We start from the raw sequence: 25,767 nt of genomic DNA, 5'->3' as shown, positions 1-25,767 counted from the left end.
CATTTTGAAGTACTAGAGTGTATGGTGGCAGGAAAGAGAGCGAGGGGCGAAGGAGATTTCAATTAATGGACGATATCACAACCGATAAATCATACGTGAAGACGTAGTGGTTAACGGATGACCGTGGAGCATGGATGCTTCTCAGTTGCGGCAAGTTACCTGCTAATAATTACAGAACACCTATGATGATTATGATTAATGCAGTTTATTTATGTCAATAGCTTGCACCTACTTGCTCGCTCTTAATGCCTCAGCAGGGTTGCACAACGGGCGGCGAGGAAATCCGCCTCATAACGTTTGCTTCGTAGTACGTATATGTATCCAAATTCTCACTGATGGTTTGTTAAATGATATCTGACTACCTTTAAGAAGCTACGCAGAAATCAGCGCGACTGTGCGCGATCCAATAGTTGAGAATCAATAGCCTAAGTTGCAAGTTATTTGTCTTACTGTTCCTTTTTCTTCATCTCCACGATTCAGACGTAATTTAGCTTTAGCAATACTTTCCTCTCAATAAAGTCATTCTAGTGTTAGAATCTATACATGTCTTACAACCACCATGTTCAACAAACAATATTTTCCAAACATTTAACACTAGCAAAATATCCTTTCTCCGCACGGGGAGAATATATTTCTTTTTGGACACAAAGGGGTGATTTTGGATTTAAATGACATTGGAAGTGTCACTGTTTATCTCAGCGACCCGGAAAAGTATGGATTCGCCACTAATACCTCTCATTTTCGATAATTTATATATATAACTAACTAACTAACTCTATGGTCTATGGAACCCGGAGGTTCAATACCGCGTTCACAAAAGCTCTCCACTGACTTCTATCCTTAGCTAACTGCATCCAGTTTCTAAGTTACTTTGTATTCCAATCTCTGCGAGATCCATCTTAATATTGTCCTCTCATCTGCGCCTAGGTCTTCCTAACGGTCGTTTTCCGATTGGTCTTCCAGTCAAGACTTTGAAAGTGTTTCTACTTTCTTCCATTCTAGTTATATGACCTGCCCACCTAAGCCTGCTAGACTCAATGACCCTAACAATGTTGGGTAAACCATATAAAATATGTAGTTCCTCGTTGTGAAGTTTCTGCCATTCCCCATCCCATTCCCGTTCCTCTTGGATCCGAATATTCGTCTCAGGATCTTATTCTTAAATATTTTCAGTCTATGTTTTTCTTTCAGAGTAAGCGACCATGTTTCGCAACCATATAGAACAACAGGCATGATTATCGTTTTATATATCCTTATCCCCTTCCCTAAGTTGGATCGTCAAAGTGATATGATAGAAACCATCCCAGAACCTCATCTATGTTGAAAATTTAATCGAGATTGGTCTGGTGATTCTAAAGGTGTGAAGTCACTTTCGTCTTTATACACAGGACTATAGATTTCTTAAAATAAGATTAAAATTCCACTTACCAAAGAAACAGCAGCAGAATACGATGGAATAAAGCACGATAAATGTTGCTCTTACATCTAGACGATCGAAAATATATTCTCCACCTGCAAGTTCTGTAAAGTTATCATAAGATTCATTGTGGTCTACTTTCTGATTCCAGGAGTCCTCTTCAGAATTATTCGTAGTCACCTCATTTACTTCATTAGACATTACCATGGTTGTAGAAGATTATAATACTTGATTTGCACTACTCATTTTGAAGAAGAAAATGCGTATATTGAATATTGTAAGTAACCATATTCACATTTGAACATACACGTAGGTTTTGGTCAGACGTATGTGCACATGGTAAGTGTTGAAAAAACACCGAACACACGGAATATGTTTAACACACAACAAACACGTTGATTCATTCATGACTTATTTGATTAGTGTTGTGAATGTTTTTTAGTTCAGGAGTTACATGTGGAAATCACGTCATGGCCTGGAAAAAAAAGAGAGAAAATTGATTACTTATTGAATCAACTGAAAAAGATGCAATCAAATCATTTTCAGAATAAATATGAAGTTTAAACTCATTAAATACTATTGTATAAAAATTTTGAATTTGAATTCAAATTCCATTCAACAATTTTAAAAGTATTAATTCAAGCCCTAAAATGATAAGCCTTCTATTCAGTACCAAGAAAATGAGGAGAAACAGGAGAACCCCGAAATAACTCACGCACATGGTGTTTGGCTACCACTGGACCTATTTGGCGCAAGCTGTGGTCGACCCAAGTGCCCCATGCATTAGAGGTAAGGGCACTTCAACTCCGAGCGACCGTAGCTCTAATAGGACATTTGTTGCTACTTTATTAAATATTATTAAAGTTTAATATAAGCGGTAATTGTGCACATTTCTTATTAAGCGTTTTTGCTTCAAATAAAAATGTTAAATTCTTATTCCGTGTCTTATAGCATGAACTCACAACGAAAGTCGCTTCTGTCTCATCAAGCACTATTTAAATTCAATTTATAACACAAATTAATTGAATTCCTTGTCAGAAGTTTTCTAAACTCAATTCAGAAGAAGGAAATCATTAACGATTAATCAAGTATTTTCTGAGCTCAATTCAAAACATGATAATGTTAATTCTTTTTTTTTTTTCAAGTTCTTTCTAACAAGATTTTCTTGTTTGTATTTGTTCCTATTTTCTTTGTTTCTATTTTGAACTCAGAATCAGTTTTTATCAAATTAAGTGTATTTTTTAATAGATAAACATAATATCGACACTCATAAGTAAACAAGTAATTCATGTCAAATACAGTTATGTAAACCTGAAAACGATCTTCGTCGATTTTTCCTGTAGTTACTGATTTTCAAGTACTGAATGTAAGAAAGTTATAAATAAATATATATCTAATCTAATGAAATAATATTTAATGTAAATCAATAATACCTTCAAAAATTTAATTTAAAAAGTTTCAGACATTGGAGTAATTATTTACTATTAGAATATGTCATAGAATAATAGGTATGTCATTCTTATCAAGATATTTAGCGACATGAAGGATGTTTTAGGTTTTATTTATAATTGAATAAAGGAACTATAGAATCAACGATACCCTGGATCATCATTACATATAGTAACATAAATTCCTAGTGACGACGCAAAAAAAGGGGCGGAGGAGCGGGCGCATTCCTGTCGCTACGCCTGCCCAGCTACAAAGTATTCAATTGCAATGTTAGTTAAGTAATAAAAATCTATCTTTTTCGGTACATAAAAAATAGATGACCTTCCAAAATAATTATCTTTCTCTCCGCTTGCTCCTCAAGAAATTATAGCTGATGTCACTGTATGTAAAGTATGTGAATCTATCCCAAAGTATGCTGTTTTTTTAGTGAGTATCATCGTGTTTGTTTTGTCTTACTTTCTTCATTATACGTTAACCTCTTCATGGTCAATTCTTGCTTTAATTTCGGTCTCCTTTAATGTACACAATATAAAAATGTCACTAAAAATTTCACTTCTACAAGAAATGAATAATGCCTCTGAAGTTGTTTTCTTCAGGGTTCTGTCTTAATTTTTTGTTAAATATTGTTTGCGAGTGTCAACAGCATTTGAGATACCACTGCGAAGCTGTTTCCCGCCAGAAATGCTTCACAATGAAACACAGTAAGAAACTCGTCATGAACATATGTTAACCAACACGTTCGAGCATTTGATTTATGAAATAGTGATGGAGAAACCTCCTCAAAGATAGCTGCCTGATGGATTCGAACAGAGATCTCCAGCTTCTGAAGCTAGCACCCTTAGCATTCTCCTACGCCTTCTTCATTATCATGCATAAATGATTAGTGATAAATTTACCTTTTTTATTTATTTTATTAAAATAAGTTTGACTCGACTCGAAACTCTGCTAAACAGAAATGGGATTATATACCACAGGCCATATTGTTGGTCTAATGTTGATACTTTTAAATATACCAAATTCTGAAATATTACTATCGTTTAACGGGAAAAAAAGTTATGAAGATGAAATGCATGGCAATCGATAGATTTTATTGAAGTTAACAATAGATATGCGTGAGCGTAAATTCTCACGCATAGTTTTCGAGAAAATCTTTTTTTTTTTTTTTTTTTATCAACATAAAGAATGCTTTAGGATAACCAATTACGATAACCGATAAACTCAGATGAAACTGATATTGAAGCATACATCCACATAGTTTTTCTCATGCTGACGTTTGCAAGATGAAGAGACCGAGATGGCTCAGTGGTAGAGCGTTCACTGCTGATGATTGGGGTCCCTGGTTCGATCGCAACGCGAACCAATTGAGCATTGTTATAGACAAACACTGTGTGTGGGGGATTTCTCGGGGTTTTCTCGTTTCCTCTCATTTACTTCTTTCCAGTTTAGCGTCCCGTTTCAGCACAGAGGTGTTGATCTACAGCTTAACGTGGAATCCCGACAACCGTAATATGCGTTCAAATTTCAAGACTTTCCTACAGGGAATCAAACAGAGACGCCTTGTATCAAAGGAGCGTGCTAGACACTATGGGAACAAAGGTGCTTGGGTCCCTAAACTCAACAAAACATCGTGTAAACTATTGTGTTTTAAGCGGTCCAGTTAATTAACACTTCTTCTGTAAAATATTAGAAACTATTTTCTTCAATAGTTATAGAACGAGTCACCAAGGTTGTCACATGTGACTCGAAAATAATTAAACCCGTGACCTAACAAAAATGTGAACCCGGACAGACCCATGACTGAGTCTTACCTGAACAGACCCGGTATGACACGGAGACAAAGAAACATCATCATAAATGACGGAATGTATCATTTTCCTAATGTAATTCTAACAGAGAAGATTTTTCCCTTTCTCTCACTATCTCTATAAAGTTCCTTCCTTCTTGTGAATGTGAAAGTTATGTCAGGTGAGTCTGTAAATCCTGTCATGTAGGACAGTTCTAGATCAGAAGGTAAAACCTCAGGGGGGGGGGGAGAAACAAGACTATGATAGGTATATCATGAGTTTACTATAAACTTTGAAAACTACATAAATAATGGTTTTAATTATTTTTATCACTCGAAAAATTGGGGGACATAGACCCCCAGCCTCTTGCTTAGATCCGTGATTGATATAGGATATGAGAGAGGCTCTTGAACTGCTTTTTTTTTTCTTAAAACCACAAAATTACTTGTCATTGTGGAAAGATTACATTTAATACACTCAAGACATGGCATTATCGTTAACAAATGTTACATCGAGCATCGAACACACGTTTATTCGAACTAAAAAAAAGAAAATTCTTTCATTTTGACATCCCACGATTATGCTCTTTACACTAAGGGAGCCGATAATTAAAGCAACTGAATGATGATGGAAAAATTGGTGGAATGACAAAGTAGGACGAGCACCTCGAAAAAACCCACGGACACGTATTCGAACTCTAGTAATCCACGTCATAAATCCACTATGTAATGTGTTTTACTGTCTATTCCTGGTCACTAGGTTACCGGGAAGAGAGATCCAAAGCTGGGTAACACGAACAACAGTAGTAACCGAACTGACACGTAACCCGGTCACTTTTTCCGCACAAGTTGTTTATTTCTCCTCAACACCCATATTCTGATTTGAACTCGAATCCATGACTAAAATGTCGTGTTAACATCAGCCTAATACTCCAGCCTAGACTTCACAGTTTGTTACTTGTTCACCTACACATTTACAGAGAATATCGTTCTTGTGAGAGCAATATAAATACACAAACACAAGTGATTAATATACATCTGGGAAGAATTCAGAGCGTGTAGACGAAAACCGCCTACGTGTATTAAGGCTGTTAAACCACCTCCAACTACAATGACACGAATAAATGTTTTGTCCAAGAAGTCTGTTAACACTTAATTAAGTCCCGACCTTCCTTCATATGATCATCCGGTCTTTCGTTTAGCCTATACAATATACGATGGTGTAGGCGAGTGTTTGTTTCCACAGCTTCATTGAAATAAAACACACATACACACAAATACGTTGTTAAACCACTTATCCTGTACCTCTCTTTGCTTCACGAACACCCTGAAGTGTATTTTCTCACAGTTTCACAATCTATACATACCACATTAGAGAATAACTTTCAAAAATCAATTTTAAGTCTTAATTAATTATGGAAATGAATCAGACTCAAATAAATGTTTACAATTCTCTTTACCCAATAAGTACATCTTATTTTATTTATATACTATGGTCAATTACCCGATTCGCTGGGTAAAAATAATATAAATAAGTAATATGTTCCGTTAGTCAGTAACTTTTTACTATTACTAAAGCGCTATCTGATAGAAGATGCATTCTTCAACCAGAACATATAATTTTTCAAAATTTCTAACTCGAGACTTTGCCACATAATGAAAACTTAGAAAATAATAAGTAATACATATAAATAAAAATAAATATTACTATTGTTAGCTGAACTACATATTCCGCTCTCCTAAGTTGCACCGTCAAACTGAAATGATAAAAAAAAATACCCCAGGCTGAAACCTCACCTACGAGTATGTTGAAAATTTAATCAAGATCAGTCGAGTGGTTCAAGAGTTATTAAGTCATCGGACGAGTAGTTCAAGAGTTATTAAGTCACTAACATAGTCACTTTTATTTTTATTTATATAGACAGCTGGATTAAGGGAGTTGAAGACCTGCATTATCTTTGTGTTTTCTAGCATAGTAATTTACACGGGGAATTATTTTTCATTTTCCTTCTTGAAGTAAATGGAAATTTAGATGGTTTACAACCTTTACTACTATACGAAGATAATCCTAAAACAACTGTCTCCAAAGCGCTGAGAACGCAGTTAAACTGTTTGTGCGGCTATTAGTAACACTGTTGTGTTTACTGTTCTGGTATTCGATCCCTACTGCTGACAGGAGATTTTTACTTGTCTAGTCACACCAATACGTTTCAGGAGCCCACTAGCCTCTGTAAAATGGAAACCAAGGAGGTAAAGATAACCACATCAGGGTGCTGACCACATAACGTCCCGTATGTATACAAATCACGGAAGTGTGGAACCTTGCCTCCTCCACACTTCCGTTGGAATGTTGATGAGCTTGGAAGTCCTTCAACTTGGAATGTGGATGAAATTCTATTCAAAAGAAAATTTGACCCCGGATTGGTTAACTCATTTATATTTATGTCCTTTGTTTAGCAACAAAACTACCCTTCATATTCGCGTTTTTTTTTTTTTTTTCGTTTGTCCCCCTGGCCTCACTGAATTTGCACAAAGCATCATAAATGCCACCAAAAATTATAGTAGAGACCCTAGACAACAAAATACTTTTTACTTCATGTCTATGTGCACAATAGAAGTGATGCTATATGCTTTTGTTTCATACACTACAGATTATTAAGAATCATTTAAATATCCCGCCGTACCGTGAAGCATACTGAGCGTTCGGGCGTCGTAAGTTAAGGTTAAACGTTGGTAAATGATCTTCTTACAATAAATGTGTTCGTATAATCACTTTGTCAATTTAGAATTTTTATATTTTGAGTCATGTAACATCAGAGTTAAAAGTGGTTCTGAAAAGGTTAGGGACGCATGACGTAACGCCGTCCCTCGTGCCTACCTTTTCCCATTATATTACTTAGGAAGTGGAGGGAAGCCATAGATATTTTGGAAATGCTGGAACGGCATCCCATCATGTTCCCTCTCACTTTTACCACTGCGTAATACTGAAGCAGTGTTTGGTATCTAAGAATTGAGTGAACTGGTACTTCATAAGATAATTTTAAATTTTCTCCTGTCGTCTCGAATTTGAGAAGGTACTTTCCGTCTCGCTTTCGAAACGAGACAAGATATTTCTCGTGCAGTAAGCAACACTAATGTTGATGAAATTCTATTAAAAGAGAAACATTGACCCCGGATTGGTTAACTGATTTACGAGGTGAATTCAAAAAGTAAAGGCACATTTGCAATTTCTCTTCCCAGGGATTGGGAACACTGCTAGTAACCAGCGCTGAGTGAGTGTAGTTGGCAATACTTCGAGACGTGTCGCTCGTATTCCTGCATTAATCGTTGGAGTGTAGAAGATCGTTATACATGGCAACCCTATTCACAATCTGCACCAAGGAGGAAATAAGAGCAGTAATTCACTTTTTGCATGTGGAAGGTGTGAAACCTGAGGACATTATTCGTCGAATGCAAGCACAGTATGGTGACAGCTGTTTATCGCGAAGAAAGATCTACGTAAGAATAGAGCGTTTCAAAAAGAGAAGAACTTCTTTATGTGACGATTAAAGATCCGGCAGGCCATCGATCTCAACGACTGAGGAACTTGTGTGCATCATCCCGAAACGGAAAATAAGGCTGCGAGCATGGTTTGGAAACGCCCATCATCAGCAGAAGTTAAGAAATTTAAAGGCCAACCATCAGCTAGTTACTGATGCGGTGCAAAATTGGCTACAGACGCATCTGAAATACTTTTTTTTTTTCTGACGGAGTCAAAAAACTTGTGAAGCGTTGGGAAAAGTACATTGAAGTCCAGGGAGGTTACGTAGAAAAATAGGGTATGTTTCAGTCTTCTATCATTAGAATAAGTACAGTTTTTCTTAAATGCGCCTTTACTTTTTGAATTTTCTCGTATATTTACGTCCTTTGATTAGCAAAAAACTACCCACCATAAGACCTTAAGTTTAAAGTGGGACCAGAAACAGTGTAATGTGTTTGATATTCACCTTCCGGAAATAGGACGCGGAATCTCGTTCATCAAGGGCACACCCTCAAGGCACTAGATTAGGCATAAGGACTTGGGTAGAAGAAGGGTTTATATAATTTAACTTTGGTGAAATAATTATCATGGGCTGAGAAAATTGACCACTAAAAGTGACTTAAGAGTTCCTATGGAACAGAAAGGGTACTATACGCAATAGCTACATTACACAATATCTACAAAAAAAAAAAAAAAAAAAAAAAAAAGTGTACGGTACAAATGGATTAGATCCTACTTTTAATTTTCGATTCGATACTCTTTTTCATATATATTTTCTTTCTGTTGATTATGAAAAGATGTTAAAATGATAAATCATAGGATCTGACTATGTGTTTTAAAAACGTTTGTTACGAAGCAAGGATGAACCACCAGACCCGTTTACACGAACAGACGTGTGATTCAAACAAACTGGGGTTGCCAACTCTGAACAGTAAAACTACCGACACCCACTCATAATCCTGAAGTAGATATAGAATAGTTGTATTTTAAACCTTGATATATATATAGTTGAGCCCGACAAAAATACTGGCCAGTTGGCAACTCTAGAACAGACTCTGTGTGACCCAGAGACAATTTAAACATTATCATCCATGTTAAGAATACGAGACTAATGTAATTTTAACAAGGACTAATCTCCCTTCTCTCTCTCTCTCTACATATATATATATATATATATATATATATATATAGATAGATAGATAGATAGATAGATAGATAGATAGATAGATAGATTTAGATAAATATAGATATAGATATAGATATAGATATAGATATAGATATAGATATAGATATAGATATAGATATAGATATAGATATAGATATAGATATAGATATAGATAAGATTTTCTAGGACAGCTCTGGAGTTGCATGCGTATTTTTTTTATCCATAACTGGACTTACGTATCCTCTACAATCTCTTTTGTGTGCACGAAAACCGTTTTGACAGTGGAATTATTGTGAGACCAAATTAGTGGCAGTATATTATATGTATATATACACTCCTTCATTAAAATCAAAGAACAGAAATATAACTGTACTAAAAATGCAATCCAGGATCATTACTGGACGCCCGCATAATTTACCAAGATTGAACCATTCTGGGAAATCAAACTACTAATCACAAGGACTCAAATTATACAGTAGAACGACAATAGCCCACACAATGAAGATGGAAAAGAGCTCGAAAAGAAAACTTCAGGAAAAATACAAATCATTGATTGGCACACGACATCAAGGGATAATAGGGTAGAATAAAGGATTAACAGCACTGATAATCATCTCATTCACAAAAGATATGCACAAAACACTGCACGCAAATGGAACTTGAACTAAACAGAAGCATAGAAGTTACACACAAAAGTCATACTTCCTGTAGCTACATGTAGGATAGTACTAAGATTTTATTTAAGATCGAATGAAAGCCCAGGGATCTATTTTGGTGAAGCTGGAGGGAAAAAAAATTGTATGTGTTTCTCTTACTATTTTATTTCATTAATTCTATTTTTTTTATTATTTATAATTATTTTCCTTAGTCTCGGGGCATAATCATGGGGGATTAGAGGTTTTATTTCATTTATTAATTTAAGATAATTGTGTTTTGTTTCATTCGAAAACTACAAAATAAACTCAATTTCTATATGAAGCGAAACTTTTTGACATTAAAGGAGAACAAAACATATGAACATTAATTCAGCGATACATTTTCAAGTTGATGCATTCATCCCTATTGTTTGTTCGTTCTTCAAGACAGGAGTACGCCACCTCGTCATAGCATTACTTACCAATAACGTAAGTCCTTATCCCTAGTCTGGCAGCTAGTGTGTTTGCCTTCGGTACACGAGGTCTAGAGGTCGAATCCTGGTGGAAGACAGAATGCATAGTCCTATCTGATTCCGCTTTAATCACACTTAGCTTTGGTTTTTAGAAAAGATATGAAAACAAATAAAGCAATTAATCATCTCGCGTTGCGGACTATAAACAAACAATGGTGTTTCCACAGGGAAATGAATCGCACACCACACGTACCACGGAGAAGAACGCTAAACATTAAAGATAAGAACAAATTTCACACTACACTAGCGTCAATTGCGCGCTTACCTGGGTCAAAATAAGAAAAATTAGTAATATGTTCAGTTAGCCAGTCTCTCTTTGCCATTATTTAAGCGCTCTCTGATATCGATCATTTTCGGTCATCTCTCTCTCTCTCTTTCTCTCTCTCTCTCTTTCTCTCTCTCTCTCTCTCTCTCTCTCTCACTATATATATATATATACTGTATATCCCTCCTGGCCCCAAGTTACGGGGCTGAATTTGGATTTAAACGGCTAAGGAAGTGAACACTCTTCATCTCAGCGACCCCGAAAACTATGTAATTGACACTAACATCGGTAATTTTCGATGATTTTTATATATCTGTCCCTCCTCCTCCACTAACTTGCACCGACCAAGTAAAATGATAAAACCCATCCTGAGCCGGAACTTCATCTATGTAGAACATTTGATTGTGATCGGTTGAGTGGTTTAAGAGTTATTAAATCACAAACATAGTCAGTTTCATTTTTATTTATAAGCGTATAGGCATATAGATTAAGTTCTACATTAGGATTTAGGGGAAGAAATTTTTCTTGTATGATGTGACATATACCAAGTGATAGATCTCGTTAAGCGGAACAAAATGATATGGGTATATGTAAATCCTCATGCATAGTGTTTTGAGAAAACCTACAAAAATAATTTCTTTAAAACTTAGAAACTGCTGCAGTATAATATACACGTACCTATTAAAAAGATATTGGTACTGAAGTACTGTATATCCTTATTAAACGTTTCATTATGACTAGTGAGATGACAGTACAGTGCATGGCTAATGCGATATTTTCCAAATGAACTCTTAAAACTTTAGTTTTTGTATAATAGTGTCTAAAGATAAAATTACAGTAGAGCGTCGATTATCCGAACGTCGGTCAACCGAACGACCGCTTAACCGAACTGTGTACTCGCTCGCACCTGTTACTCTCCCACCCTACCGTCCATCATCCCCCTCACTCCCAAACCAAGTTTCCCACAGTAGTCGCCGCACTGAGCCACCGCTGGCGGAACATTGCTTCTAATGGGGCCTTCATAAGGCGCTGCTGACCGGCCAAGCCGCCAGTCGCTGTGTTTCAACAATCAGCACACTTCTGTCGGTTTGGCACTGGCTGTAGAAGTGCAGTACAGTACAGTACAGTACAGTACAGTTCGATTATCCGAACAAACCAGTTTTCCGAACACCCATGTCCCCCAATTACTTCGGATAATCGACGCTCTACTGTATCTTTAAACACCGAACTGAACCAAATGACAGAGTTAAGCTTAAATGCGTAATGTTCATAGTTTTTGAAGAAAATTAATATATACAATATTTTATGGTCTGCTAAAAAAAAGTGCGTGAGGATGACGATTAGGAAACAGATTTCTTGGCTTCTGGCATCTATGCCTATGTTAGCCCGTCACGTATGACGAACAACATTTCTCGGCCTATCATACTATCCGAGGAAAGGGAAACAAAGAAGCAGCCTGGGACCTATAAGTTAGGTACCATCCTGGTATTTACCTGGTATGAATAGGGAAACCCAGCGGAAAAACTTTACTCAGGATGGTTGGCTTGAAAAAACTTTTACACTTTTTCGACCAAGTGTTCCAACTAAAAATTGAAGCCGGGGCTGCTCGCGCCAAAAACGAGAGCGCTAGTGACTACGTGACGCGGAACCACTAAAAACTACGTAATTCGTTGCTCGTAACTTTTAGTTTTAATTCTACTGAAAATATATATATATATTTTTTACTTACGTATTGTAAATATAAAACAATTCACAGTTAACTAACAGATTGTATATGTATATTGTTTTCTGTGATCTCCTTTGGTGGCTTCTAACTGTGACAAATAAACACTCAAAATAAATAAATAAAATTTTAATGCACTATTACTATTTGCAAAAACGAATTTTCTGTCACATGTGATAACAAATATGAGAAATACTGGGCACTTTTATTGGTTTCACTTATCGTGCAATTTTTGCATTTATTAGTTTTATTTGCGAAACATGGTCACTTACTCTGAGGGAAGAATATAGACTGAAAGTATTTGAGAACAAGATCCTGAGACGAATATTCGGACCCAAGAGAAACGGGAATGGGGAATGGCGGAAACTTCATAACGAGGAACTACATAATTTATATGGTTTACCCAACATTGTTAGGGTCGTCAAGTCTAGGAGGCTTAGGTGGGCGGGTCATGTAGCTAGAATGGAAGAAAGTAGAAACGCTTTCAAGGTCTTGACTGGAAGACCAATCGTAAAACGACCATTAGGAAGACCTAGGCGCAGATGGGAGGACAATATTAAGATGGATCTCGCAGAGATTGGGATACAAAGTAGAAACTGGATCCAATTGGCTAAGGATAGAAGTGAGTGGCTTTTGTGAACGCGGCATTGAACCTCCGGGTTCCATAGGCCATAGAGTTAGTTAGTTAGTTATTTTGTACCTTGTTTTCTGTGGTTGTTTTGTTCTAATTTCCAAAGTATAAATTGTAAAGTTGTTACTATGTTATCACTGTTGACTTAGGAAGACACGTCACGGTCTAAAAGACTGTGCTAGAAAATTACAGACCTGTCACGGTCTAAAAGACCGTGCTAGAAAATTACAGACACGTCACGGTCTAAAAAACTGTGCTAGAAAATTACAGACACGTCACGGTCTAAAAGACTGTGCTAGAAAATTACAGACACATCACGGTCTAAAAGACTGTGCTAGAAGATTACAGACACATCACGGTCTAAAAGACCGTGGTAAAGAATTATGTTGCATAGATTACAGCTTATTCGACCCACCTACCACCCCCTCTCTATACCTTCATGTAAACTCATCCCTTCGAGATACAAATTTATTGTTTTCCTTTAGTTGTAATAAGTTTTCGTATCAATGCTTATGTTCACGAACTGGCCTTTTCGACCGTACGCGATTCTTTAGAAAGAAAGTATCTGGTCGATTGCATCATGAGCAACTTCTCGCAATACGTAAACATAATACTATTTTTTGATAATCTTTTGCAATGTTCTTTGTTTTAGTATCTTAATGCCCTCTTTGAGCATTTAGTGGTATTTCACGTACTGATCAATCAAGATAATACAGAGATGATGAAGAAGAGAGAATAGAAGCCACCTGGATAGTGTTGACAAATAAACATGTAATAATGCATTCCTCTAAGTGGACACAATTCTGGGCTTTCTGTCAATTATAGAGAGGTTGGGCCTATTCCAAGTCATGATGATTAAGAAGATATCATGACTCTGATTAGTTGGTGACAACACAAATATTACAACAGAATCACCAAGTTCATCCATTTCAATATATCAGGAAAAGATTATGAGGAAACATTATGAAATATACACTGTCGTACACTATCTAATGCGACGAGTAGATGTAATTTAACATGCCTTTGGTCTGCAGTGAAGCAGATGGCAGCTGCAGCAAATATACTACTTCGAGCATAGAGTCTATTTCTTATGGACTACGTATTCTGGGCGACAAAGTTACGTATTCCAACCAAAGAATTTATAAATTAGTCGATCCACAATCACGAGAATAGAGAAAATAGTTTGGACTTACATTTTATAATTGAAGAGTTGAATTGCATAACGTCTCAAGTCCACTCTTTCTCTCCGAATTTTGCGTTTTGTTTTATGTTAACATCTATAGGCTAATACGCAAATCAAAATCAAAATCTTTTTTAAAACAATATGAAATAATTTTTAGCTAAACAGAATAGCATGCCAAGTATAATCTTCTATCTTTCTTCTAAAATCACAAAAAATACTCCGGTGGACTCGAGATATTCTGCAATTCAGGTCTTCAATTCTACTTAAGGAGGCAAAGACACTGTGAACAAGATCAAAGAAATGATTCAGTAAGTAGAACGTCCAATCAATAGCAAATAACTATTTGTTTTTCTGTCTACTGAACATAGCCGAGATAAATAATTTTATTGTGCTGGGACAGAATACTGAACTGAAATATGAACAGTTTCTTAAAAGCTTTTGCGATGAATATTTGAGAGGACATCCTCTAAACAAAATACTTCCTCTAAACATAAAACATAAGCTACATGAAATAACAGGGGCTTCAGAAATAAATACTGCTCCACCACCCAGCAATGTCAGAATTGTTCCCGGAAGGTACTACCATTGTGACCGGAAGAAAAACGGAAAAACGAGAAAAGGTGTCATGTAACTACTATGTCCATAAAGAGTACACAACCTTCATGTCCAGCGATGATGTCGGAAGATTTACCTTGTGGTGACTTTGAATAAAATTGGGGAGAAAGTAGTACTGCAAGACTAATGCTAACCCACGTTCAGCCCGATCGGAGAAATGCTCCGTGTAAATTACGTAGCTCCGAGGGGATTTACCCCCAGGTTACCACCTGGAATTGTCACTGTCAACTTGTATGAAGGCTTCTAATTCCGATTCTGAAGTTGAAACTGACCATGAGTGAAATAAAACCAAACTCAAGGTGTTAAATTCTTATCAAAATATAGTATGTGTTTTAGTGTTGGTTATAATACTATTAACAGTTTTCAGTACTTACTATCACTTTCTATTATTTAGTTATTAATTTATTTTTCTGAGCTTAACGTTCTACGATTATGCACCGAGACTCAGGCGGTGAACGACGATGAGACGAGTGATAATGGTGGAATTACGAAAGTGAGAGGACACGGCAAAACCTCAAGAAAAAGCGTACACACAATGTTTCTGCACAACAAAACCCATTCGACGTGAGCTGTGATCACTTCATTTTAAGTTGTTTGTTGTTTAGTGAAACAATAGTAACGAGCAACTATTATACCATGTGTCAAAACAAAATAAAGCATTCAATAAACTCATATATATTTTAGAAAACTAAAATTAAAACAAAATGAATAGTATTTAAAAGGAAATATTCACGTTTAACTTCAATTTTATGAACTCGTTTCAAAAGATCGTGTTACGAACTTTCTATTACGAAACAAGTTCTGAAGGGTTAAGGTTAGTGTAAAGGGACCAGTTTTGCCGATAGATGTCACTACAGTCTTCATATCTCTCCCATGTATTTTTTACCTTTCACGAAAGTTTACAATTTCTTCTACAAATTTCAACGTAGAGACTTCAAATTTTTAGAGAAGGAACTACATAACCTATTAAAGGGAACAATCCGTGCCGATTTTTTATTTAGAATTTTCTTCATTCTTGAAACAGTTCCATTGTTAAAGGTTTGGATATCCATTTCTACAATCAAACCATTTCAACAATGAAGAAAATTCTAAATAAAACATCAACACGGATTATTGCCTTCGATAGATTATGAAGTTACTTTTCTACAAATTTGAAGTCTGTAGATTGAAATTTGTAACAGAAATCGTGAATTTTCGTAGAAGATAAAAAATACATGGAAGATATACGAAGATTATACTGTCATCTATCGACAAAACCTGTCCCTTTAAACCAACCTTAAACTAAACATGGCTTATAAAGTAATAACGATTAATAATAAACATCTCTGCCTATCTTCTTAAATATCAACCGCATGACCAGGGTCGGATCCAGGATTTTCTGAGGGAGGGTGCACCAGTATATTTTAATTGAATTGGAATTTTTTAAATGTCTTTAGGCATCTGTGGTGTGAATGGAGAAATGCCCTGGAAATGCTAAGTGTCTGTTCTCGGTGAATCCTTTTCTTTCAACTTTTAGAAAATTGACTTCTACTATCGATTTTGCAAAACTTCCTTTTGTTTTAAGCCCAAATGGAAACATGACAGCAGAAATTTTCGGAAAGTGTAGCTATTTTCACTGCTAGCTTCTCATTTTAGGTAGTGCATATTTACAACGAAGAGGGGTGCATGTGCACCTTTGCACCCCCCTAAATCCGGCCCTGCGTTTGACCATATTATGCCACATTGAAATTTCCATATATGGCAAAAGGAGTGCTTACTGATTGACTGAGCGATTATAAACGCCTGGCTAAACCGCTTAAGCTAGAAATTTGAAATTTGATAAGTACAGAGCATTTGTGATGCAAAGTAACAATAACGAAGGATTCCGGAGTTTAAGAGGAGAAATAATAGTTTCCATATTATTATAATGAAACCTTTGTGTCTCTGAATTCGTTAAGTTTAAAGATATGAAATTTCAATTTTTAGATTTGTCATTTCAAATAATTCAACATGTGTTTCCATATTTGACCGAAAAGAGAAGGAAAAAAGGTGATTCACTTACGGAGATAAACTATCCCCCCAAAAAAACGTAGAAATATGATATTAATTATTTTAAATGAAAAGTGGAAATTCCAAATTTCGTGTTACGAAACTAAAAGGTTTGGAACTATGGATATCTTATTATTCAAAATTCGACATGAAGGGGGTGAATCGGGGACTGTGATTATTATGAAAGTATATCAATATCTTGAAATCCTCTAAGTTTAAGTTTAGAGACATAAACTTTCGTGTTTAGATTATATACATAAAGTAAGATTTCCATGTTGTTTACAATTTTTAGTGTTTTCATATATATATATATATATATATATATATATATATATATATATATATATATATATATATATATATATATATATATATATATATTGACTTACAAGGGTAGAAAAAGGGTCAGGTAATTTTCTAAGATGCCTATATCTTGGATTTTTTTTTTTTTTTTAGATTTGGAAACTTTCCGCGCGAAAAAAGGAGACTTCTGCTACTTTAACAATAATTTCGAGCAGGATTTTTTTGCTTGCAATTTCAAAAAACAAGAAAGAAAATATTTCAGTTTAACTTCCCGCGTTTATGCCTGTTAGGCTAAGCTAGACGTATGATTAAAGCAAATGATTGATAATGGAAGAATTGGTGGAATGAGAAAGTTGAAGGAAAACAAGAAAACTCATGGACAAGATGTAATCCACAACAAACTTACTTGGCCGGTGATCGAACCAGGTTCCCACGCACCAGAAGTAAGCACTCTACCACTGAGCCACCCGTGCCCATTCAAAAACAAGAAAGAATACCGCATCTTAAAAGTACTATAAAGCAAATATGATCACTCGCACACACTTGACGATTCCTGTTCAATAATTTGACCCCTAGTCTTACAGCAAGTGATCAGAAGCTTCCGCTGAATTTAATTAATTGACTTGAGTTTAACGTATCTTTCCAGCACTAATTTTTAGAAATATGATACGACACATATTGTTTCAAAATGTGATCGAAACCACTCCCTAATTTTGTATTCCTGTCCACAAGGGCGCCTATTTCATTGTAAATCTGGGGGGGGGGGAGCATTCAGATGCAGAAAGCGAATATGAGGATTTTAAGACAAAATGCATTCAAATTATGCCAAATATTGTAAATTTGCAAATATAATGAGGGGACCCACATGAAGTTTGGGGGGGACCGGGCCCCCTCTGACCCCCAGGACCGGCGCCCTTGCCTGTCCAGTATCTTCTCCGAGGATCGATCCAGAACAGTGGGCACATTGGTCACAAATCTCAGCTTCTTCATCACAATAATGTACTAACATTCTGCTGGTGAAAGATACACTTGGGACCAAACCGCGTGTAGTATTTTCTCACTATAGATAACCTTAAAATTCTAACTTGTGATATTGTCCTCCTATTATTTTGAAAATAATAATAATAATAATAATAATAATAATAATAATAATAATAATAATAATAATAATAATAATAATAATAATAATATACTGTTATAACAGAATTCAAAAACTGTAAGTCTTCTAGTAAATATTACAAGAAAATTTGTAGTAAATATACTGCTTCCTTAAATAGTTGTTAAACTACATTTTACTGTTACACGTGGAACAAATAATGAATTGACTGTCAATAGTATTGATAATTATCATATGTTAATAATAGTCAGTGTTTTATTTGCGATTTTCTTACGAATGGGGAAATTCTGCATAGTTATTAATTTTAAAAATTTCCTCAACGATGGGGGAGTTCTACAAGCAATGACGTATTTCGGAGGGTCTTGTCCCCTCGCAAGCAATATCTGAAATGACGCTATTGCTTAGAATTCCTTGTCACTGTTCTGAAAGAAGAGAAAGTAATCCTATTGTAATGAATGACAGAAAAATACAACTTATAGCAACACCTATGTCCCTTTATTGCACGAATACTAAACTTGTAGTATGTAACTGTCTCCATAGATTTAATATCGAAAATTTAAGTAAAAATTAGTAAAATGCGAACGTTGAAAGAAGCACTGTTTTCCAAGGAAAATTATAAATAGAAAGGAAGAAACATTTTCTCCAGCTGCAAAGATAGAATTAAACATAACAGTTGGTATAGGAGAATTGAAAATAAAATCTTTAAGTTTTATGTCCCACGGTTATGCCGGCTAGGCTAAAGGAGACGGTAATAATGAGAAAAGAATGAAATGATAGAATGAAGAAAGTGGGAGGAAACGAGAGAACCACGAGAAAATCCACGCACACATTGTTTGCCCACCACAAAGCTCACTTGGCGCGAACTGGGATCGAACCAAGAACCCCATACACCAGATGTGAACGCTCTACCACTGAGCCACCGCTGCCCCGATAGGAGAATTGAAATTACGATTTTCTATTACACATAAATAACTTCTATTATAATTGTTATTCTAATGCTATCTCACTTTCTCATCGTACATTTAATTTTAATTTAACAAGAGTGTGTAGCAACACCTTTGCTACACACAAATTTTTCATGGCTATATGATTACCGTACGCACCTTAGAAACTGGAGTCCTTAGTTCGACTTCTGGTGAAAGTTCATGTGGTTCGGATTCAACGTTAAGCTATTGGTCCACTGCTGAATGTTACGCTAAACTTTGATATAACTAACGTTTATCACAACAGTATGATATTGCTGAAAAATCTTACATATGCAGAGATTTCTAGTGTAATTAAGTTCAGAAATATACTTAGGTGTATAAGCTGCAAATTTCTAGTTGAATATATATGGTTCAGTATCGTTAAATTTTATTAACAGAAAAAACTGTAGTTATAAATTTAGAGTAATAATACTAATAATAAAATCAATAATATGTACGTACCACGAAAAAGATAATATTAGTCCTACTGACAAGTAATGGTTCGATCTGCAAAACACGTGTACTTATTATGATTACACAGTTCTGTAACATATATACATATTTCTTTACGTGTTTAAATTTCGAACATTCTTTTTTTGTTTTTCTAAACCCTCTTTCTCGCTATCTTTAAGTAAGTTAGCGGGGGAAAAAAAGTATTTCTCTGTTCCATGAATGTGTGTGTGTGCGCGTTGGAGCAAACTACAACAATCTTTTGTGTCCGAAAACCGAACTTCACGTCACAAAGTTCCGACGGGCACTGCCACAGGTGTATCTAAAGCAAATCTTTGAAGCAAAACTTAGATGAGAAATGCTCCGCTTTTGCTCTACATGCGCAAATGGGATCAGGCGCCGTTCCCGTCGCCACGCTTCAAAAAGGACCACTCATGCGCAGGCAATTTTTGGTATCTTTCTTTCATCTTTCTCTTTCTCTCTCTCTCTCTCTCTTTCTCTCTCTTTCTCTTGCTTTCGTTTGCTCTATCTTTGACGTGTCTGTTTTTTGTGAATGAACGAAAGAAGGCCAATTTAATTCCATAGAACTTGTGGTTTCCAGTGCACTTCACTTTGTCTTATATATATATATATATATATATATATATATATATATATATATATATATCAATCTGCCCAAAGACAAATAAAAAACTTTTCAAAGAACGAAAATTTGGCTTCGGTTAATTTGACTAAAAGAACTGTGTGGTTCCATAGTCTCTTTTGTATTAACAGAGGAATGGAATGTGTCTAACGAAGAAGTACTGAATATAGTAATTAGGAATTAATCTCCTTCTTTCTGTAACTCTGCAGTTATTTTTAAAAAAATACTCTTTCATGGTTCTGTGACCTAACATATCAAAATGCATAGTATTAACTGTTATTACTGTGATTCCCTGAAAATGAAACCTAAGCAGGAAATAAGCTCCAGTTTTTTTTTTTTCTAAAAAAAAAAATTCTCTCCAAGAATAACTCCTACTCAAAACCTGTCAAGGAAACTTATTTTTCTCGCCTCTCGAATCATTAGTAACGGTTATGTTCCGAACTAATTGGCACAGCATATTCTGAAAATGAACCCTAATCCGTCTTCTTGGCAGAGAAAGAATTGTATCTTCTGGGAAACATTGCATGTTTTAGAAACTCATTTATGTAAAGGTACCAGAGTGTTGCCGTAAGACATTTCAAATTAAACAGGAATCAAATAATTACAGTATTGCTTTCAGAATCAAACGTCCTATAACTCGAATTATTAGGAATACAAAAGAAAAATTCGACCATATTATATCCCAGAAAACGAATGGTGCTTTTGAATCTGGACGCTGACTTATTCATGAGTGTTTGTTCATACGTTCTCTCTGCTCGTTGGCTACCCATATTCCTTGTCGTGCAGTTCGTTCTTGGGAGCTGTAGCGATTTATACTTTTGTAATTTTTTTTTCTGTGATATGTTTAATGTACACTTACTGACAAAAATTAACACCCAGAAGAAACTAAAATAATGAAGCAAAATTTCACAGGTTCCAAGGCCATACAACTTTATTGTAATGATTATAATACAGTATCAGATCAATCCGACAACGGATTTGGTTGTACGAAACTATCCCAGGGCATCGTGTACCCGCAATCCAGTTGATAGCAGTTATCGAGACACGACGTGAGATGATACAGGTTCTGGTAAAAAGTTCACTTCTTGCGTTCTTGCGTTGTAGTCTGTCGTGGTCGGCCTGAACCTTCACGTCGTGGATTCTTGTCTTCACGTATCCATTGGTCTGGCAATTGGGCCGCAGTGACGTTGGAATATCTCACATGTCTAGCAATCGCACGAAACGCTCATCCGGTTAAGTGCAATCCCACGAAGTGGGTTCTTTCGAATGCAGTCAAATGTTGATAGCCTTTCTAATGTGGCGACGAGGCATTATGTGTTTCTTGATGTTTCTGCACCTATGCTGTCTTACCAGTGTTGCCATAGTCCTAGTTCTGGAGTGGGCTGAAACCAGAGCCAGCGCTAGAAGTTTTGCCGCCCTGGGCGGTACTTTCACATGCCGCCCCTTTATTGTTTTCTTTCTCAAATTTTACCGTCCTCGTATTCTTTTCTTTTTCCAAATTTTGCCGCCCTGGGCGGTGACACGGCTCGACCCCCCTCGCGCCGGCCCTGGCTAAAACATAGTACCAAATTGAACCATAAAGGGCTGAATTCATTATTGTATACCAGTATAACATATGGCTCTATAACACGAAACTAAAAGAGGTAAAGTTCTAGAATACTCCTCTCCGTCTTCCAAGAGTCCAAATCAAGAAAGTGCTTTTTTTTTAATTACTTTTTAAAAACATCCAAATAGGAGGGCCCCGAACAACCGTGGAAGTAGATGAAACTTTTCTTGCATGTAGGAAGTATAACAGAGGCCGCAAAATGAAGGGAAAACAGTTATCTTTGGTATGTATTGTAAGGAAATCAAACGCGCCTCTATTTCAAGGTGACCAATAAACCAATATGGTATTATGGCCATATATGGAAAAAATAAATAAAACGAGGAACAAATCAATCATCTCCGAGTTCGTGTGTAAAGAGTACGTTATAATAAAATATTAAAATATAAATTATTGCATCTTATTCTGGCTTATTTCACGACCGAAGGAGGCTACACAGAATGAATGTTCAACAGCATTTTTTAAAGAGTCCAACACATAATATGAGTAACGTGAGATGTAGGATAAGTGTTATTGATATTTTTGAAAATGTGAAAAGTATTTCTTAAATGATGCTAAATTGGGTAGAATTGTACAAAAGGGGCTGAAAATGGTACCAACGGGCCGACGAATGACAAAGAGGCTGAAATTGGTACATGTACCAACTGTGACAACACTGTGACTTACTCACTCACGCTTCATAACTGACTGACAAGACCATGGCTGAACTCCTTGCTTCTGACATTACGGACCTCTGGTGGCCACTCACAATGTTCCCGATTTTTGAAACTCTGAATGTTTGTACACCCTCCATAGCGCTAGACATCTACCGAATTCCAGTTGAGTTGATTTTGAGTTTGACGTCTCTTTAAGCAGCGAGGCTATATGAGACGGGATCTACTGGTTAACGTGTAATCCGAACCACCTGAGCTGACACCAGAATCGAACACAGGTCTCCCAAGCTAAAGGTTCACACGCTAACCACTTAGCCACGAAGGAGCTCCGAATTCTAGTTGAATTGGACGATTCCTTCCTGATGCTATATTATTATTATTATTATTATTATTATTATTATTATTATTATTATTATTATTATTATTATTATTATTTGGCAGTGAATACAGGGTGGTCCATAAGTCTTAGTACAGTGGATTATTTTGGAAATGAACATGATTAAAGCAAATCTGACTAGCGGAGGGTGGACTTGGGTAAAGGAGATACCGAGTGATGTATGCGTGATGAATGGCGACCTCCTTGATGGCCACCATCTTGGATTCAGGTTACTTTTTTAAATAGGAAGGTAGGCATGTGACACATTAATTAACACTGTGTTGTGCAGGGGAATGCGTTATCATGTCCCGCAAGCAGACATGCGTTATCATGTCCCGTTCCAAAATTATGATGCCCCAAAGCTGTTTTCTGTTTCCTTGCAGGGAAAGCAACATGGCACTAACGCTGCAAGAAAGACGTGACGCCCCAAATTTGACAGGGTTTCTTTTCGTTGCATATAGAGCGAGATGGCACTGACGAAGCAGGAAAGAATTGAGATCATTCTAATGTTTTGGGAAAGAAGCAGTCATGTGATTGCCCAATACTTCAACGCGCGCCACCCGGAAAGACCTGCAATAAGCCACAACACCGTTAGCTACCTCATTGGGAAAATCAGTGTAACTGGTAATGTTTCCGACAGACCACGATCAGGACCCCACGAACCGCGACAGATGAGGAGACATCCACAATGGTGGTTGCTGCCAGTATGAAAACTCGGCAAACTTTTATTTGGATGGGGAAGTGAATCGCCAGAACATGTGATATTAGTCGGATGCAAACCCACATGCGATCAATCCCTGTAAGAGGGTTACCCCTGCTCATATCATGTGGTGTGGCATATGGAACACGTCGATCATAGAACCCTTATTCATTCCTGGTACCCTAAATGGTGTCCGATTCCTGTTACAGGAGTTGGTGTTTCCGTTGCTTCTCCGCCCTGATATTACCTTGCCGCAATATTTTCAGCAAGATGGTGCCCCACCGCACAATGCGCTGCCTGTAGCTCTTTTGGATTTTTTATGGGGACACTTAAAACACCTGGTGTATGAGGAGAAGATTCGGGATGTTGCACACCTACAGGAACGTATTCAGGACGCCTGTGATAGCGTCACCCCCGCTGTGTTGTTACGGGTTCAGGAGGACTGGTTTAAGAGACTACAGTTGTGTGTTGCAATGGACGGGCAACATGTGGAGCACATCCTGTAGGTGGGACTTTGGGGCGACATAACTTTGGAACAGGACATGATAACGCATTTCTGCTTGTAGGACTGCATTCCCCTGCACAAAACAGTGTTAAATAATATCACATGCCTAACTTCCCATTTCAAAAAAATAACCTGGATCCAAGATGGCGGCCATCAAGATGGCAGCCATTCACCACGCATGCATGAATCGGTAGCTCCTTTACCCAAGTCCGCCCTCCAAGTATTCTAAGTTATTACTGTATATTTAAGCTGTCAATACTGATAATCTCGATAACATAAGTTCAGTAACGAAGTAAAGTCCAGTAGATTTTAACTTCTACCTACTTTGTTGCAAAATGAATTATACAGTAAATTATTAAAAAAAACAATAGAAAGACTTCCAATATCAGATCGGTGTTGACAGTGAACGTAATAAATAAATGAAACAATAAGGCGTATTGAAGTCTATATCTTAATTCACCCAACAATATACTTGAGGATTTCATTTCTAGCGGTCACTGAGAAGGAGAATGAGTCCGGATGGTTCAAAGGAACCGTAAGACCTACAACAATATTGTTTTTTGCATTGAGTTTTGACATGTTTATTACTTGTGAAAGTTTTATACCTCCGGACTATATTCACATCATTATAATCCTTAAAAGATTAATAATTAGCTTAATGTTTACGAGTTAGTTATGATCTAGAATTTAAAATGGCCATATTTTGTCAGGAACTATGTCGAAAGTATTAACAAAACATTTGTAAATAGAAATACGTTTTTGTTAATATGACAACTACTGTATGTTCAAGTAACTGACGATCCAATTCAATACTAAATATTTGTTTATAGGATATACGTATATGTATAATAAAACAATGAGAAATGCATGTTTTCTTAGGAACTGCAACGTTGAATATAGGAAACAATTATTCTGTAAACAATCTACTTTATAAATCGAGAAAAAAAATCATGATGTATGTATGTGTTAAGTATTCCTTTGTATTAGGTTGATGTACAATTAACCATCGTTTCACTTCGCGTTATTACCGGTACCATCAACATTTGTTATTGATGCAGTTTTCTTCTGCAGTTACATTGTGACTCCAATATCAAAACCATGTCTTGACATACAGATGGTGATCAGAAAAATGGAAACACCTGAACGAAATTGCAACTTACCAGATTAATATGGTGTCGGGCCACCTTTCGCCTTCAGAACAGCCTTGATGCGACGTCGGATGGAGGAATAGAGATCGTGAATGGTAGCAAGTGGAATTTTACACCATTCCTCATGCAGGGCATCGGCCAGTTCTGTGAGAGAGGATGGAGGTGGAAATCGTCGCCGGAGTTGTGTTTCCAAGACGGACCACAGATGTTCAATTATGTTGAGATCTGGGGATTGCGCGGGCCAGGGGAGGTATTGAACTTCATCCCGATGTTCCTCAAACCACGCTGTAACAACGCCAGCTGTGTGAATGGGTGCATTATCATCCTGGAAGATGGCGTCATTGTCCGGGAACAATA

At 36.5% G+C, this 25,767-nt stretch overlaps 1 protein-coding gene across 1 annotated transcript in view; it reads right to left on the bottom strand.

Annotated features, from left to right (window-relative positions):
* The window catches only part of LOC145672512 (trissin receptor-like), a 145,118-nt gene extending 125,050 nt beyond the window's left edge, over positions 1-20,068 (bottom strand). Inside the window, exons 1-2 of the mRNA XM_081741675.1 lie at positions 19,795-20,068; positions 1,429-1,892 (exon numbers count right to left, since the gene is read on the bottom strand). Of these exons, the coding sequence (XP_081597801.1) occupies positions 1,429-1,624 (196 nt within the window). The 5' untranslated portion in view covers positions 1,625-1,892; positions 19,795-20,068. The remainder of the gene's footprint in view (positions 1-1,428; positions 1,893-19,794) is intronic.
* Between the last annotated feature and the right edge of the window lie 5,699 nt (positions 20,069-25,767).

This window comes from Thermobia domestica, chromosome 2, assembly GCF_964235325.1.
Source record: "Thermobia domestica chromosome 2, izTheDome1.hap1.1, whole genome shotgun sequence".
Lineage (NCBI taxonomy): Eukaryota > Metazoa > Arthropoda > Insecta > Zygentoma > Lepismatidae > Thermobia > Thermobia domestica.
This window is presented reverse-complemented; position numbering and strand designations above follow the sequence as displayed.